This window comes from Mauremys mutica, chromosome 2 (genome assembly GCF_020497125.1).
Source record: "Mauremys mutica isolate MM-2020 ecotype Southern chromosome 2, ASM2049712v1, whole genome shotgun sequence".
Classification (NCBI taxonomy): Eukaryota; Metazoa; Chordata; order Testudines; family Geoemydidae; genus Mauremys; species Mauremys mutica.
This window is the reverse complement of record NC_059073.1, coordinates 62353504-62367564: the sequence shown is the minus strand read 5'-3', so window position 1 is coordinate 62367564 and position 14061 is coordinate 62353504. Positions and strand designations below refer to the sequence as shown.

Sequence of the window (14061 nt, the reverse complement as noted above, 5' to 3'; positions counted from 1 at the left end):
AGTGTCAACATATACAACTTTCAGCAACTCAAATGCATTAATTATAGAGGGTCATTGATCAGATCCTTAGCTTTCATAAATCAGCATAGTTCCATTGAAGCCAGTGAAGCCACACTCTTATATACCAGCTTATTATCTGACCCTCCGATGCATCATGCCCTTCCACTCGCTGACCCTGCAGTGAGTCTGCCCAGAAGTTAAGATAGTGAGATTTCTTTCTAGCAACTATTTTCATTTTTAGAACCTTTAAAGTTGTTTTTAGGGAAAGGTGGGTATGACCCACAGATGACATTTATGCACACCAGTATTTTTCATTGTTTTCAGACTGAATGCCTGGCAAAATTTTCCACGACAAACCATTCAGAAAACATGATTTAATTATAAATGTTCAACTAGGTGCAAGATATGAAATATCCAATATAAAGACCCAAAAAGATATCCATTTCACAAAGATGATTTAGAATGAGAACTAAAAAAAAATGGGGGATGTATATTCGGTGTGACAATGCAGCTCTATATAGATATTCCATAATAATGTCAGGGATACTTTTAGTGATCTGAGGGCTAGTCTGGGTTAAACAGCCAAAGTTTCTGTGTTAAGTAAGGAAGATTATTTTTCTGATAATTTTGGTATAGCTTATTGTCCACTATTATATGAATTCTTGAGTGGATGCGATAAAGGTTTAAAAAAGCCTTTAAACCATGAATCACGTAGTTGAATTCATGTAATTTTAAATAACTTATTACTGATGTTCTTTTTACTTGTTTATTTTACTAATTACTTGACTTTTTATACGAGTATTTAGTTAATTAAATTATCTGAAAAGCTATAGGTAACAGCAGCCAAGACAAAATTTCAGGAAATTGCAGGCACTTCTTAATATTAAGACTATTCAACTCAGAAAGAAATTTCTGAGGATGTTTAAACTAAAGAGGTATTTTTTGCCTTTGCTTAGAGTTTCAGCAGGAAATGGAACCTAAGCTTAGCTGTCCAAAGAGATTACGACTTCACATCAAGCAAGACCCTTGGAACCTTCCCAGCAGTGTCCAAAATCTTGCACAGAATATCAGAAAATTTGTTGAAGGTCAGTAAGAAAAACCTAACCCTCAATAAACTCATAGCTAATGAGGGAGGGTGGAGGAAGGATATAACAGGTTTATGTTGTCCTTGAGGCCAGGTCTGCAGAGTAGCATGTAGCCAATAGGAAATTTCTAAATTCCAGCACAGCGTGTGATCTCAGTAGCAAGACTAATGGAGAGTAGTTTAAATCAGAGATTCTCAAATTATGGGGTATGCCTCCCTCAGGAGGTGTGGGCCTGCAGCAGGGGAGGTGCCTGTTGCCTGTCTTTTGGCCAGGGTGTGGGGCTGCATGTCAGAGTGAATCCAGAACTCTGCTCGGGCTGGAAAGGGCAGAGGGAGCCAGGGCTCCACCCAAGGAGCAGTGCGGGAATGGGGGCATACCAGGGGGCAGGGATACCAGGGAAAGCAGCTTGCAGGTGCTACTCTGCTCCACCCAGGGCTATGCTCCCCAGTGTGGCCCTGCCTGCTGCAGCACAGTAGCTCTCCTGCTTCCCCATGCTCCCACCTCAGCATCACAGGACCTCTCATGCCCCCCATTTTATTCCCATGCTGATGCTCCTCCATCTCCCCTGGTGCGCCTCCCTTTGGCTGAAGCACTCCCTGCAGCATCCCAGGGGCTCTCCTCTTTCCCCATGTGTCTCCTCTTCTCAGCCCTGCCCTGCAGTGGTGGTGTTGTGGCTCCCCTCCTTCTCCATGGTCCCCACCCCCATCACAGCCCCGTCCTGCAATATCCTGGGGGATTCACGTCATTCGCTGCAGAGCTACCACTCATTCCTGGGCAGTGGGGCTGGGTGAACTGGGCTTACCAGAAGGGTTCTCTTTCTGGTCCTCTGAAGCTGTTCATTTCTGGGTCAGTGCCCCCATCAAAGCGGCAGCCCTTGTGTGAAGTGGGCTCTGAACTCTGCTGAGGTCCTTGGGGTCACCTTCCTCCCCATTCCCGGGGAAGAGCCAACAGGGGTCAGGATCCCTGTGGCTGTTTAGGTCAGGTCTTAGGAGGATCCGGGGCCCTGTGCTGTACTTGTTGGAGTGATGCACTCCCTCCCCCAGGGTAATCATGTAGTTCCAGCTGGTGACAGCGGTGGTCAGTACTGGCTACTAACTCAGCATCCTCTTTGACTTCTTGCTGCACTGGACCTACATGGAGCTCCTGGTGCTTGCAGAGCTGTGAGTGCCACACTCTGGCCCCCATTCTGCCCGGGAACCCTGCTGCCTTCACATGATGGGCCACATGCACTAAAGGGGGCCCCTGTTCCCTGCCTGTAGGCCCAGCACCCATGAGACCTTGTCTCTTCATCCTTGGGCCCCAGAGAAGTGAGGGTTGGGGGAGGTGTCGCACAGTAAGTGGAGACTATGATGACCTAAAGTGTTTGTGCAGTTTAATCACTGCTGCAATTTGTACTTTTTGTAACAGAAGTGCAAGATAACACACTTTTACTCTTATAATTATATTGATCAAAGCCCTTCTACTTTATTACTTGTATCTTTGCAAAATATAGGATTTTCAGTTATTTGTGTTGTCTTAATAAACTGTGGCGAGGTGCAGTGTTGTTTTTATTAGCTTAGGGAAGCTCACTATGACAAAATCTGAGAACACCTAATTTAAATAATATCTCGGGGGTAGCTAAGGAGAGATGCCAGCAGAAGCTTCGGAGGCCAAAGGGAATATTGTCTTCTCTGAGTAGCAGGCGCAAGGGGAATTTGGACCCTTAGATGAAGTTGCTGAGTGATTCAAACACCTATTGAAGTTAGTGGTCCTGATTCTGGTCCCACTGAATTCAGTGGGAACACTGACATTCAAAGGGAGCATAGCAGGCCTAATTGAACTTGAGTGTGCATTTCACAGGACATGCTCAGCACTTTTCAGGACCTGCCTTTTTGATTGTGCTGTTTGATAGGGAAGCAATGGAAAAGAGAAGCTTAAGGGATTTATAAACTATGCAGTGGAATATTGCAACATGCCTCTCTTTGTGGGAACCAAAGCCAGATGTAGGTTGCTTCAGTCTAAGGTTAAAATTATTTGTTGGTACATTTAGCAGCTTCATTTTATTGGCTAATTTCCATGACATCCCATGATGAAACTGCTCAATTTCAAACTACCAAAAGAATTTGTGACATGCTTTATAAATATAAACTTTAAAAACCATAAGAACGGTCGTACTGGGTCAGACCAAAGGTCCATCTAGTCCAGTATCCTGTCTTCTGACAGTGACCAATGCGAGATGTCCCAAATAATACCTATGGTATTTCTAACTTTAGATTCTTTGAGGTCTTCAGACACTGGGATAGAAAAGTCCAAAACCACACAAATCTCTCCTCCATTTAGTACAAATCACTAAGGTCAAAATCTGTGAAATCTAGAAAGCCAAGTCAACAAAATACATATTTATATTGTAATGGCTACCACAGAATCAACAGGGAACAGACTGTTTTCAAAAAAATCTCGTTCCTAGCAAAAACCAAAACCCAGGTACATTCTAGCATTAATCATGGATGGTGTAATGGTTTTGAAGAAGTGAAAACTTAAGTTTTCACCAATTGTTTGACACTCTCTAAGAGCCTGTCGGAGCTCAACAGGCCATTCTGATGTGACTAGTTTGTCCATAAATGACTTAAATAAGCTTATGCCCACCTCAAAATTGGTCCTACGAATCTCACCAAGATTGTTCAAATAAATCTTGTTTTAAGTTTATTGGAAAAGTTACTTCCTTTTTTAGAGCGTTTTAAAGAAAGGTTCAACGGGGTCCAAATGACCTCCTGCTTCTGCATAATACAGAGTTTCTCTTTTCACAACACTGTCATTAAATAACAGTGATTTTATTAGACAGATCTTTGGTGCCTGGCTGGACAATAAACAAAAGCATAGTGTGTCAAATTGGCATTCTGCTGCAAAAACGCAGATTAAAAATAAAGATTTAATAAATTCTTAACTGATATTTTAATGACTAATTTTAAAGTAAATGTTGTGCTTGTAAAAGATGCTGAGTTATGACATCTGAAGAGTGAAGCCCTCTGTCCACACAGATGCTACTCAAGCCCAGGAGCATGAGCTTCCTTATATGGCCCTACCAATGTGTCCCAAGCATGGTCTGAGGATAGAACTCTGGAAGTGAAAAGATATCCCACTCTCTGTCCATCCCATCCAGGGCATCTGAGAATTATCTACTAGAAAACTGCAGCAACCAGCTCTCATGTGACTTCTTTAACCAAATTTATCATTTGTTAATAAATTTAGTCACTACTGTCTTTGCCTGGATCCAATTAAACAAGTCTGTTCCCCATTGCCAGTCCCCTCAGCCATGTGCTCTACTTATTTTTTTCATTTTGAGTTTGAAAAAAAAGTTTTAATTGATTTCTCAAAAATTATTCTAATATTTCATGAGTGTTCATAAAAACCAGTCATGGGATCCTGGGCAAGACCATCACCCCTGTCCTTACACCAGGTAATAGGGATAGTGTGATGAAAAGGGGCTCTAAGAGCCCAGCTCCCCATGAGGCTGGCACAGGCACTATCAGAGTCAGCCATAAGGCTGGCTTTGGAGGACTCTTTGCAAGTCCTGGTGAAATGGGTGTGTCAAGGGTGTGGCTGCAGCACAGAGTGTTGCAAGATTCTGGGCAGTGCTGGGGAAGATGCTGTTACTTATACAGCCCTGGGAGCCTGTCTAAGTTGTGTTGTGGGTGTCTCGAGCCCCCAAGTAGTCCGGGATCAGGAGAGCACAAAGCAGGCTTAAAGCAACTTTCAGAGTCCCTTCCCCTGGGCTGCAAGTTCTGTGCTGTGCCTCTGAGTTTCATGCTATTTGTTGTCTCCACAAATGATCAAGGAATTTAGCAGACAGACTAGCCAGCCTGCAGTTCCATTTTGGGATATTTCTGACTGAAACTAATATGAGGTTTGAGCAGCGAATTTAAAGTTACTTGACCTCTCCCTTTTGCTCTTTTATTTATCTGATTCAGAAAGAACAAAAATTGGTCCCTAATTCATTTTTATATTTTGCATTTTAAGACAAAAATTATTTCAAGCCAAAAGCTGAATTGAACTTCCTCCCAGATCTGTGTTTCAATGATCAGGCACAAAACACAGGAGTCAGTCAAAAAATTATTCATGTTTTTTCTATTTAGTATTTAAAAATATTTTGTATTTGCGCTCGATGTGGCTGGTTGAAAGTGTTGCCATACAACTTAGCAAGCCCATCCTTGGTTAGGCCATTAGGGTAATCTTTAAATGAGCGTGTTCAATAGAATTTCAGTTATAAGTAGGTGAATCTTCATATTTCTACATAAGCAGAAGTTAAGTGACTATAATAAATAGGGAGAAAAGAGGACATTTATGTCTCTTGAGTCAGATTTAGGTTTCTGTGGTAAGTAGATGAGGAAGCCCTCAAAGCTTCTTTGGTTACCACCTAAAGAAATGTTTAGTGGTGAATAGAGGCTATAGTGATTGAAAACTTGTTTAACCATTATTGATGTTAACTAATCCATTTATTGAAAACTGACTCCAGTGCTTAGATTTTAATAGAAAACTCAGAAGTGGTTGTATTTTCTTGTTGATAGGTCTGTTACCTTCAATAACATGCTGTATTAAATTAGAATGATTCGCTATTTAAAGCAGATGGAGATGTAGGAACCCCACAAAAGACATGTTTAACTTTTACATTGTAATGTTTTTTTAATTTCTGTTGTGTAATAAATAGGAAGAAAAGAGAAAATTCTTAATACCTTCAGGATGGTCTTTATAGTCTGTCAATTTTATTATGATTGGAATTGGATGAACACGTCAAAATATCCATGAATATGCACTCATATTAAAAACAATAATTTTCCTGGGAAGTAAATAAAAAAACTTCTTGTTGACCTGATGTATAGAGGTGTGGTTTATTATAGGCTCACCAATGATCTGACTAGAAGGTAATCAGGTTCTTGTCCTGAAATCAGGTCACAGAATTAGAGAATGTAGAGAATTCAGTAATTTGTAAGGACCCTTGGGGTGTGTGGCAAGAACACTCATGCTGAGGACAAAGCCAAGCTTTAGAGGTTTTTATTTAAAATAAAGGAAAAAGTCATCAAAGCTCAAAACCATAGAATCAAAAAGAAATAACACAGTTCTATGAGTACCTATGGTATCATTCCTCACAAAAGCTATTTTAGACTAGCATATTTACACCCTTTCTTGGCCACCTGGTGATGGGAGACAAAGGACCAGCCTTGTCTCTGGCATGTTCCTCAATGGTCCAGGTTCCTCAATGCCCAGATGGTGGAGAGAAGGATCAAATGTAGAGTATCTAAGCTGCAAAATCTAATGTAGAGTATCTAATACTGCAAAATCTAAGCTGGCAGCTAAACAAAAGAGGAACTAAAAAAGAGCTAAAAGAACTAAACTCCACATGGTAGTTTGCCCTCCTATAGGGTTTTGGCACTATCCTGAATATTCATGTCAGTGCCCAACCTTCCATGCCCAAATCTTGTTTCCTCACCCACACAAATCTTTGGGTACACTTACTCTATAGGCTTAATATGCATATTAGTAGCACATCCAGACATATTAATGCCAATTATCTCATTCTCAAAACCCATTACATTTGGCCTGAACCGCTACTTCCATGTTCTTGTTGTAGTTACCAGTATGTCCCAGTCTAAGTCTGAAAGAGTAACAGGTAGGCCATTTATCTATGCCAAACGTTAAAGCACTCATGCTAACTTGCTCTAGCTAATCATACAGGAAACAGATCTGTAGGTTCCTTGCGTTACAGCCAAATATAATGGAGTAATATCTACAGAAATTATTCAGTACAAAAATATAAGCCAAAATAATATAATCAATCAAACCAATAAAGAAAAAACAGAATATATAATATAGCAAGCTAGCAGGCTAGCCCTATGGGCTACAGTCAAGATCTCTTACTATTGAAACTTTTATCCTATAATATGGTTAACTAGAAGAGGGGGAAATCAGGCAGTACAAGTCAGCCTTGAAAGGCTAATAAATGGAGGAAATATGTAGGAGGAATGTGAGACTGAATGAAGCACAGGTTCAAGAAGGATATTACTAGACTCTAGGTAATTGGCTCAAGAAAAGGTGCAGACTCGCTTGTGGGAGAAAGTGGCTAGCTGTACCAAGTTGGCAGACCAGGGAGCAGCAGATGAGAGCAATAGCAGACCTGTGCAGATCCTTGAAGTTGAAGAGTTTGAATTTGATGTGGAAGAGGTCAGAAGCCAATGCAAGGATTAAGGGAATAACATTATCAAAGAGGCAGAGAAAGATTAATTTAGCTGCAGCACATTAGATGGACATGAGGGCCATACTATGAGAATCAGCCAGCCCAGAGACAATGAAGTTGCAGTAGTCAAGGTCAGATGACTCAGATAGGAGCCAGGATGTCAGCAAGAAAGATGGAGTGGGAGGGACATTTTACAACATTATTAAGGAAAAACTGACAGGTCTTAATAGCCTGGATGTGGTGTAAAGCAGAGAAAGGAATTGAATATAACAGTAAGGGTGCATGATTAGGGTCCTCAGTGGTCTGTAGAGTTTTCTACAGAGATAGAAAGGGGAAGGACTGAGAAAGGTCTCTGAGAAAATATTGAGTTCTGTTTTTACATTGTTCACTCTGAGGTGGTGACTAGATATCCAGGAAAAGATCGGGAGATCAGAGAAGCTGATGCTAAAAGTTTCTGGGCCCAGGAGTCAGAGAGGCAAATGCACCAGGACATAATGAGGCTTTTTAGGCAACAAACATAAATGCTGAAGAATCTTGCTAATGTACAGGTCCAACAGTCATGTGCTCACCTTCTTTTACAATCAATGGGGAACTCCATTTTAGCAGCTCCCTACATCTTTCTATGTGGCATCGTGGACCACAATCCTTCCTTTACTGCTCCATATGGGTGGACAGTAAAGAATACTGCAGCTTCAGATACACTGAACTGTGAGAACCATGGTTGGTGTATGTTTGATTGAAATTGACTGAAATGGGGACACGTTTTCTAGCATTCTATTTTTGAAGTTCTGCTCTGCTAATGTATTTTATAAGTTTGCTCTGTATTGTTTTTTAATTGCAAATTATTTTTGCACTGGTTTTGTTACACAATACATTTTTAGTTTTGGAAATTTCATCTTTATTGCTTCATAACAGATGCAGCAAAATGCCTGGTGCTACTGAAAGCACACATTAATTGTAATTGAACAGGACCATAGGTTTCAATGCAAAACATGTAATAATTATAAATGTAGAGTAAGCACAGCATAATTCATAGGTTCATTAAAAGAGATAATGTGATATTCATAAATGTATACCAAGCACTAAACAGTTCCTAGCAACTCCCAAAACTTCAGGACCTGGTAGAGCAATGTCCAGCACAGCATATTACTGTGTCTGACTGATAAATGCCCTTTCAGGACCTCCCTGAGCAGCATAGCTCCACGTTGAGTTCTTGTAATAGCTCTTGTGTCTGGCTGTTCAAAGTCAGCAGACAACTGCTCCACCTCTACTCTGGTAACAATTTTTCCACCTTTGCCTCACAGATATTATGCGGGACACGACAGGCAGCTGCAACCATCGCAATGTTTTTCTCAGTGAAATAGAATCTAATAAATAAACATCTCCAGCACCCCTTCAATCTACTGAAAGCACATTCAACTGTCATTCTGCACCTGCTGAGACAGTAGTTGAATCTTTAGTTTAATCTTTCCTTGGCATTGTCAGGGTGGCCAGTATATGGCTTCATGAGCCAGGGAAGCAAAAGGTAGGCTGGGTCGCCCAGGATCACTATTGGCTTTTCAACATTGCCAATGGTAATCTGCTGAACAGGAAAGAATGTCCCGGCTTGCAGCTGTCTGAACAGTCCTGTATTCTTAAAGATGCAAGTGTCATGCATCTTCCCTGACTAACCCACATTGATATCAGTGAAGTGTCTCTGATGATCCACCAAAATTTGAGTAACCATAGAATAATAGCCCTGTCTGTTTCAAGGTGGGCTGGTGCCACAATAGAGAAATGTGTGCCTGTGATGCGGTGTTCACCCCACACAGGACTGGAAGGAGTTACATGGCCAGATAGACCTGTTAACTCTACAAGCTGCAGCTGGAAGAAGAGCCAGGGAGCAGGGATAGATTGCAAGCAGGCTCAGCTGGGACAGAAGAGGCAGGGCCTATAAAACAAGGAAACTGGCAAGAGACTGGGGCAGCAGTCACTCCCTGGGAGAAGGGAGGTGTGTTTGAGCTGGCAATCCCAGAGAGGTGGGGTGGCCAGGAAGGTAGGAGAGGGCTCAGGGAAAAGCAGTAAGGTGTAGAAGGGAACAGACTTTGACTGCTGACTAGAGGGTTCCTGAGCCAGAACCCAGAGTTAGAGGGTGGGCCTGGGTTCCCCTGCCAGAAACTGAGGGAGTAGCACTACAAGGTAGTGAATGGGAAAATTGCCTAGGACTGCTGAAGGAAGACTTTGGTACCCCAGAAGGCGGAAATACACTGAGTGACCTGGCTGGAGTGCTGAGTTATGAAGAGGACGCTACGGTTCCTGGAGTGAGAAAGGGACTGCAGACCAGAGAGTAGAGATGGAGAGACAGCATGCAACTGTGTGAGAGGCGTTGACTTGGTGAGCACCACTCTGTCACAGTGCCGTCTGTCACCTCACCGTAGTTCAAGAACTCTATAGCTGCAAATCCATCCATGATGCCCTGCACATTGCCTAGCATCACAGTCTTGCACAGTCTCGATGACCCTGCATACTTGCATTTCTCCTGTGGATTTTCCAACTGCAAAAAGACTTCCCATTGACCGGTAGCAATCTGGCATTGCAATCTTCCATAGTGTGACCGCTACTCACTTCTTGACTGTCAATGCAGATCTCATTCTGGTGTTCCAACTCTGGAGGGCAGGGGTGAGTTTGGGATGCAGAAAGGTGGCTTTTCACATCTGTAAGTTCTGCAGTCACTGTTATTTCAGACCTGCAATACGATGCAATCCCACCTGTCAGTGCTTGTTTCTAGAGTCCAGAAGTGATGCTCCACTGTCTGCAACTGCTCCAGGGATGCCACCAACAATCTTGAATTGATTTTCACTGTGTCCTTTAACAATCTGTCTTCAAAGAAATCATAATGTGCGCTCTTGTTGCGGTACTTCCTGTGACTCTGCAAATACTGGAGGACCGTTAGTCCTGTGCCATGTTCATGTCAGTAGTGCAGAGCTGTACAGGCTCCATGTTCCTGTCAGATGATGGACAGCAAAAAGTGCCACATGGGTTTGTGGTATTTAAAAAACAGTTGTAAAAATTATGGGACTGGGATGGAGAAAGTTGCATGATGGCAACTTGCCCCCCTAAATCCCAGAGTTCCCTGCATGACTCATTTCTGCCCCACAACATATTGCGAAAATCCCCCCAAAGGCATTGAACTGGAGGGTGGCTCATGGCACACTAGGATACCTACCCATGGCGCACCGCACTTTGCCTTGACATGAGCGTTTCTTCTGAATACGCAAAGCGCCGATGCGAGCAGCCAAGTATGCACATGCAGGAGCAAAAGACTAACTGCGGCAGATTTACACCAACGTAGCTTATGTCGTCCAAAGTTTGTAACATAGACATGGCCTAATTCCTTTGTGCTCCTATTTGGGGCAGTGTTTGCAATTGGCTGCAACAAGGCCATCTGGACAAGGCCTCAGCTTATGGCCAGGCCTTTGTGTGATGGCACTGCAGCTTCTTCTACAATCTGGCAAGCCTGTCTCAGGTTTTCTGAATCTATAGAGCCATTGCAGGGAAGCATGAGCTGTCCTGACCATAAACTTCCTCCCATACAAATCATAATTAAAATGTTCTATCAATTTAATCAGAGGTAGGAGTTCTGTTTAGGGATGCAATCATTTATTTCAGGAAAACTTAGACTTTTGTAATAATAAGCTACCACCTCTTAGGTCTCTTGTGTTCTTGTGTCAGTACTGCCTCAAACCGAAAGCATTAGCATCCGTGTCCAATATGAAAGGAGTTTTAAATCATGGATGGGCCACAACAGTTCAGTCACCAGAGACTTTCAATCCTGGAAATGCTTCATCACACACTGCTGACGGCTGAAATGTTTTCCCCTTTTCACTCAATCAATGTTCTCAATTGCAATATTGGCAAAGTGAATCATCTATAAAAGGAGCCATAGCCCTTTAAAACATTGCACATCTGAGAGTGTCTGGAGAGTTGACCAGCTTTGTACAGCCTCAATTTTCTTTTTGTAAGTGGAGATTCCCTCCTCACTAATTATGTGCTGTGGCAAAGTACCTTCTTCTCCTCAGCAGGCTCAGTCCTTTTCAGCCTTGGAGACACAGGCTTGGGCAAAGCAAACCCTTCTAGGTAGCACAGGGTCTGGCTAATCCTTCCCTCAGTCAATCCCTTGTGCTTGTTTTCTCTCCTTCTGGGGACAGAGCGCAGCCTTCCTTGCTGGAAAGGTTCAGAGCCTTGCTGCACCTAACTTGCTGGCAGCTTCCCTGCTTCTCTCACTCTCCCCCTCTGCTTCCATGCCAGGGAGGGTTTAAAAAGGTCTCCAGCAGTTGGAGCCAGCTGAACCTAATTAGTTCCCTGGTAACCTCTGTTCCGGCTGAACCTTATTTCCCCCTGGTTATCTCTCCTCAGTGGATTGGGAAAGGCCTTTTAACTCCCTGGGACTAATTACTACCCCTGTAGCCATTTGTCCTGGGTTTGCCACAGTGCCCAGCGTACATTACCTCTTTTTAAAACAACTCACGTTTCTTTGGGCTCCATTTCAAAATGGCTGCCTCCAGCTTCTCACAGACCACTTGTAAATTCTTTAGCTCCTGTTCAAATGTTTTAGCAGGCACCAGGATATCATGTAGGTATAACAGATAGGCTGAAAGGAGCATTCCAGGTAATACCCTTTCTATTAGCCTCACAGATGTGGCTGGTGCATTGCTCTAGACAAAAGTCATCACTTTAAATTGCCACAAGTATCACCCAGTGAAAGCATTTCTCCCCCCCCCCCCCCCCGTCTTTTGGATACACTCCCACTTGCCAGTAGCCACTCAAAAGATCCTGTGTGGAAAACCAGATTGCACCTGCCACAACATCCAGAGTATCATCTATTGGAGGTAATGGATAAGAATCCTTTAAAATGACTTCATTCAATTTTCTATAAATCCACATAGAATTTGGTGCTCCCATCCTTTTTCCCAAGGAATTGTTGAAGACTCGATAAACCTTCCTGGTACATTGCCTCAGTGGTCTAAGAACATAACATAAGAACAACCATACTGGATCAGACCAAAGGTTCATCTAGCCCAGTATCTTGTCTTCTGACGGTGGCCAATGCCAGGTGCCCCAGAGGGAATGAACAGGTCAGAAAATCAACTGATCCATCCCCTGTTGCCCATTCCAAGCTTCTGGCAAACAGAGGCTAGGGACACCATTCCTTTCCATCCTGGCTAATAGCCATTGATGGACCTATCCTCCATGAATGTATCTAGTTCTTTTTTGAACCCTGTTATAGTCTTGGCCTTCACAACATCCTCTGGCAAGGAGTTCCACAGCTTAGCTGTGTGTTGTGTGAAAAAGTACTTTTTCTTGTTTGTAATAAATCTGCTGCTTATGAATTTCACTGGGTAACCCATGGGTTTTGTATTGTGTGACAGGGTAAATAACACTTTTCTAATCACTTTTCCTACACCATTTATGATTTTAGAGACCTCTATAATATCCCCCCACTTTGTCATCTCTTTTTTAAGCCATTCCATACCCCTGTTTATCTTTATTGTCCTTCTCTGAACTTTTTCCAGTTCCACTATATCCTTTTTGAGATATGGTGACCAGAATTGGATGCAGTATTCAAGGTGTAGGCACACCAGGGATTTATATAGTACCATTCCTGGTGTCTGATTTGTGTCCATTTATTCTTTTAAGTAGAAAGAATAAATGGACACAAATCAGACATCGGGAATGGTAACAAACAAAAGTCAGTAGGAGAACACTTCAGTCTCCCTGAACATTCAATAATAGATTTAAAAGTAGCCATTCTTCAACAAAAAAACTTCAAAAACAGACTTCAAAGAGAAACTGCGGAGCTACAATTCATTTGCAAACTTAACACCATTAATTTGGGCTTGAATAGGGACTGGGAGTGGCTGGCTCACTACAAAAGCAATTTTCCCTCTCTTGGTATTGACATTTCCTCATCAGTTATTGGGAGTGGACCACAACCACCCTCATCGAATTGGTCTTGTCAGCACTGGTTCTCCACTTGTAAGGTAACTCCCTTTTCTTCATGGGCCAATACATTTATGCCTGTATCTGTAATTTTCACTCCATGCATCTAAAGAAGTGGGTTTTTTTACCCATGAAAGCTTATGCCCAAATAAATCTTAGTTTTTAAGGTGTCACCGGACTCCTCATTGTTATTATGAAGCAGAGAGAGATTATAATAAAGAGGATAAGGGAAAGTTGCTGCAGCCTGTAATTCTAGCATAAGCAGGAGAACATTATTCATAGGAACCTTAAATGCTTTTGTATTCAGAGATTCAACAAATCCCATCATAATGAGCTGCAAGAAATAGCCTCAACATAGCTACATACTTCAGATTATAAAATATAATTTTCCACATACAGAAGCTTCAGTCACTAAGCGAAATGATCAGACTTCTAGATCCCAGTATATTAATCTTTAATGTGCCCTTAGGCTTCCTTTGTTCCTCTGAAAACTAAGGCTGCTGAGGATGAGTTGTAGGCACATTTTCAAAAGTAGCCACTAATTCTGAGTGCCTTAGTTCTTGTTTGCTTAACCTGAGGTACCATGGGCCTGATTTCCAGAAGCATTGAACACTCAGAACTCTCTTTGAAGTGGCTGCTCAACACTTCTAAAAATCAAGCCCTAAATCTTGAATGTTGGGCACCCCGAGTCAACAACCACTTCTTTGAAAATTGTGGCCTTTAATATATTTACTAAGTTTGCACAAAAGCCAAGCTCTTGCATATCAGCTACTTCACCTAAGACAAAAG

General features: G+C 42.3%; 1 protein-coding gene across 4 annotated transcripts in view; it reads left to right on the top strand.

Annotated features, from left to right (window-relative positions):
- PREX2 (phosphatidylinositol-3,4,5-trisphosphate dependent Rac exchange factor 2) overlaps positions 1 to 14061 on the top strand; it is a 290676-nt gene that overhangs the window by 187938 nt on the left and 88677 nt on the right. For 2 of the 4 annotated variants that reach the window (XM_045007662.1, XM_045007663.1), the window contains exon 30: positions 957 to 1085. In XM_045007662.1, the coding sequence (XP_044863597.1) occupies positions 957 to 1085 (129 nt within the window). Of the gene's footprint in view, positions 1 to 956; positions 1086 to 4056; positions 4245 to 14061 lie in introns of those variants that run through there. The other 2 variants (XM_045007664.1, XM_045007665.1) reach the window with 2 other exon arrangements.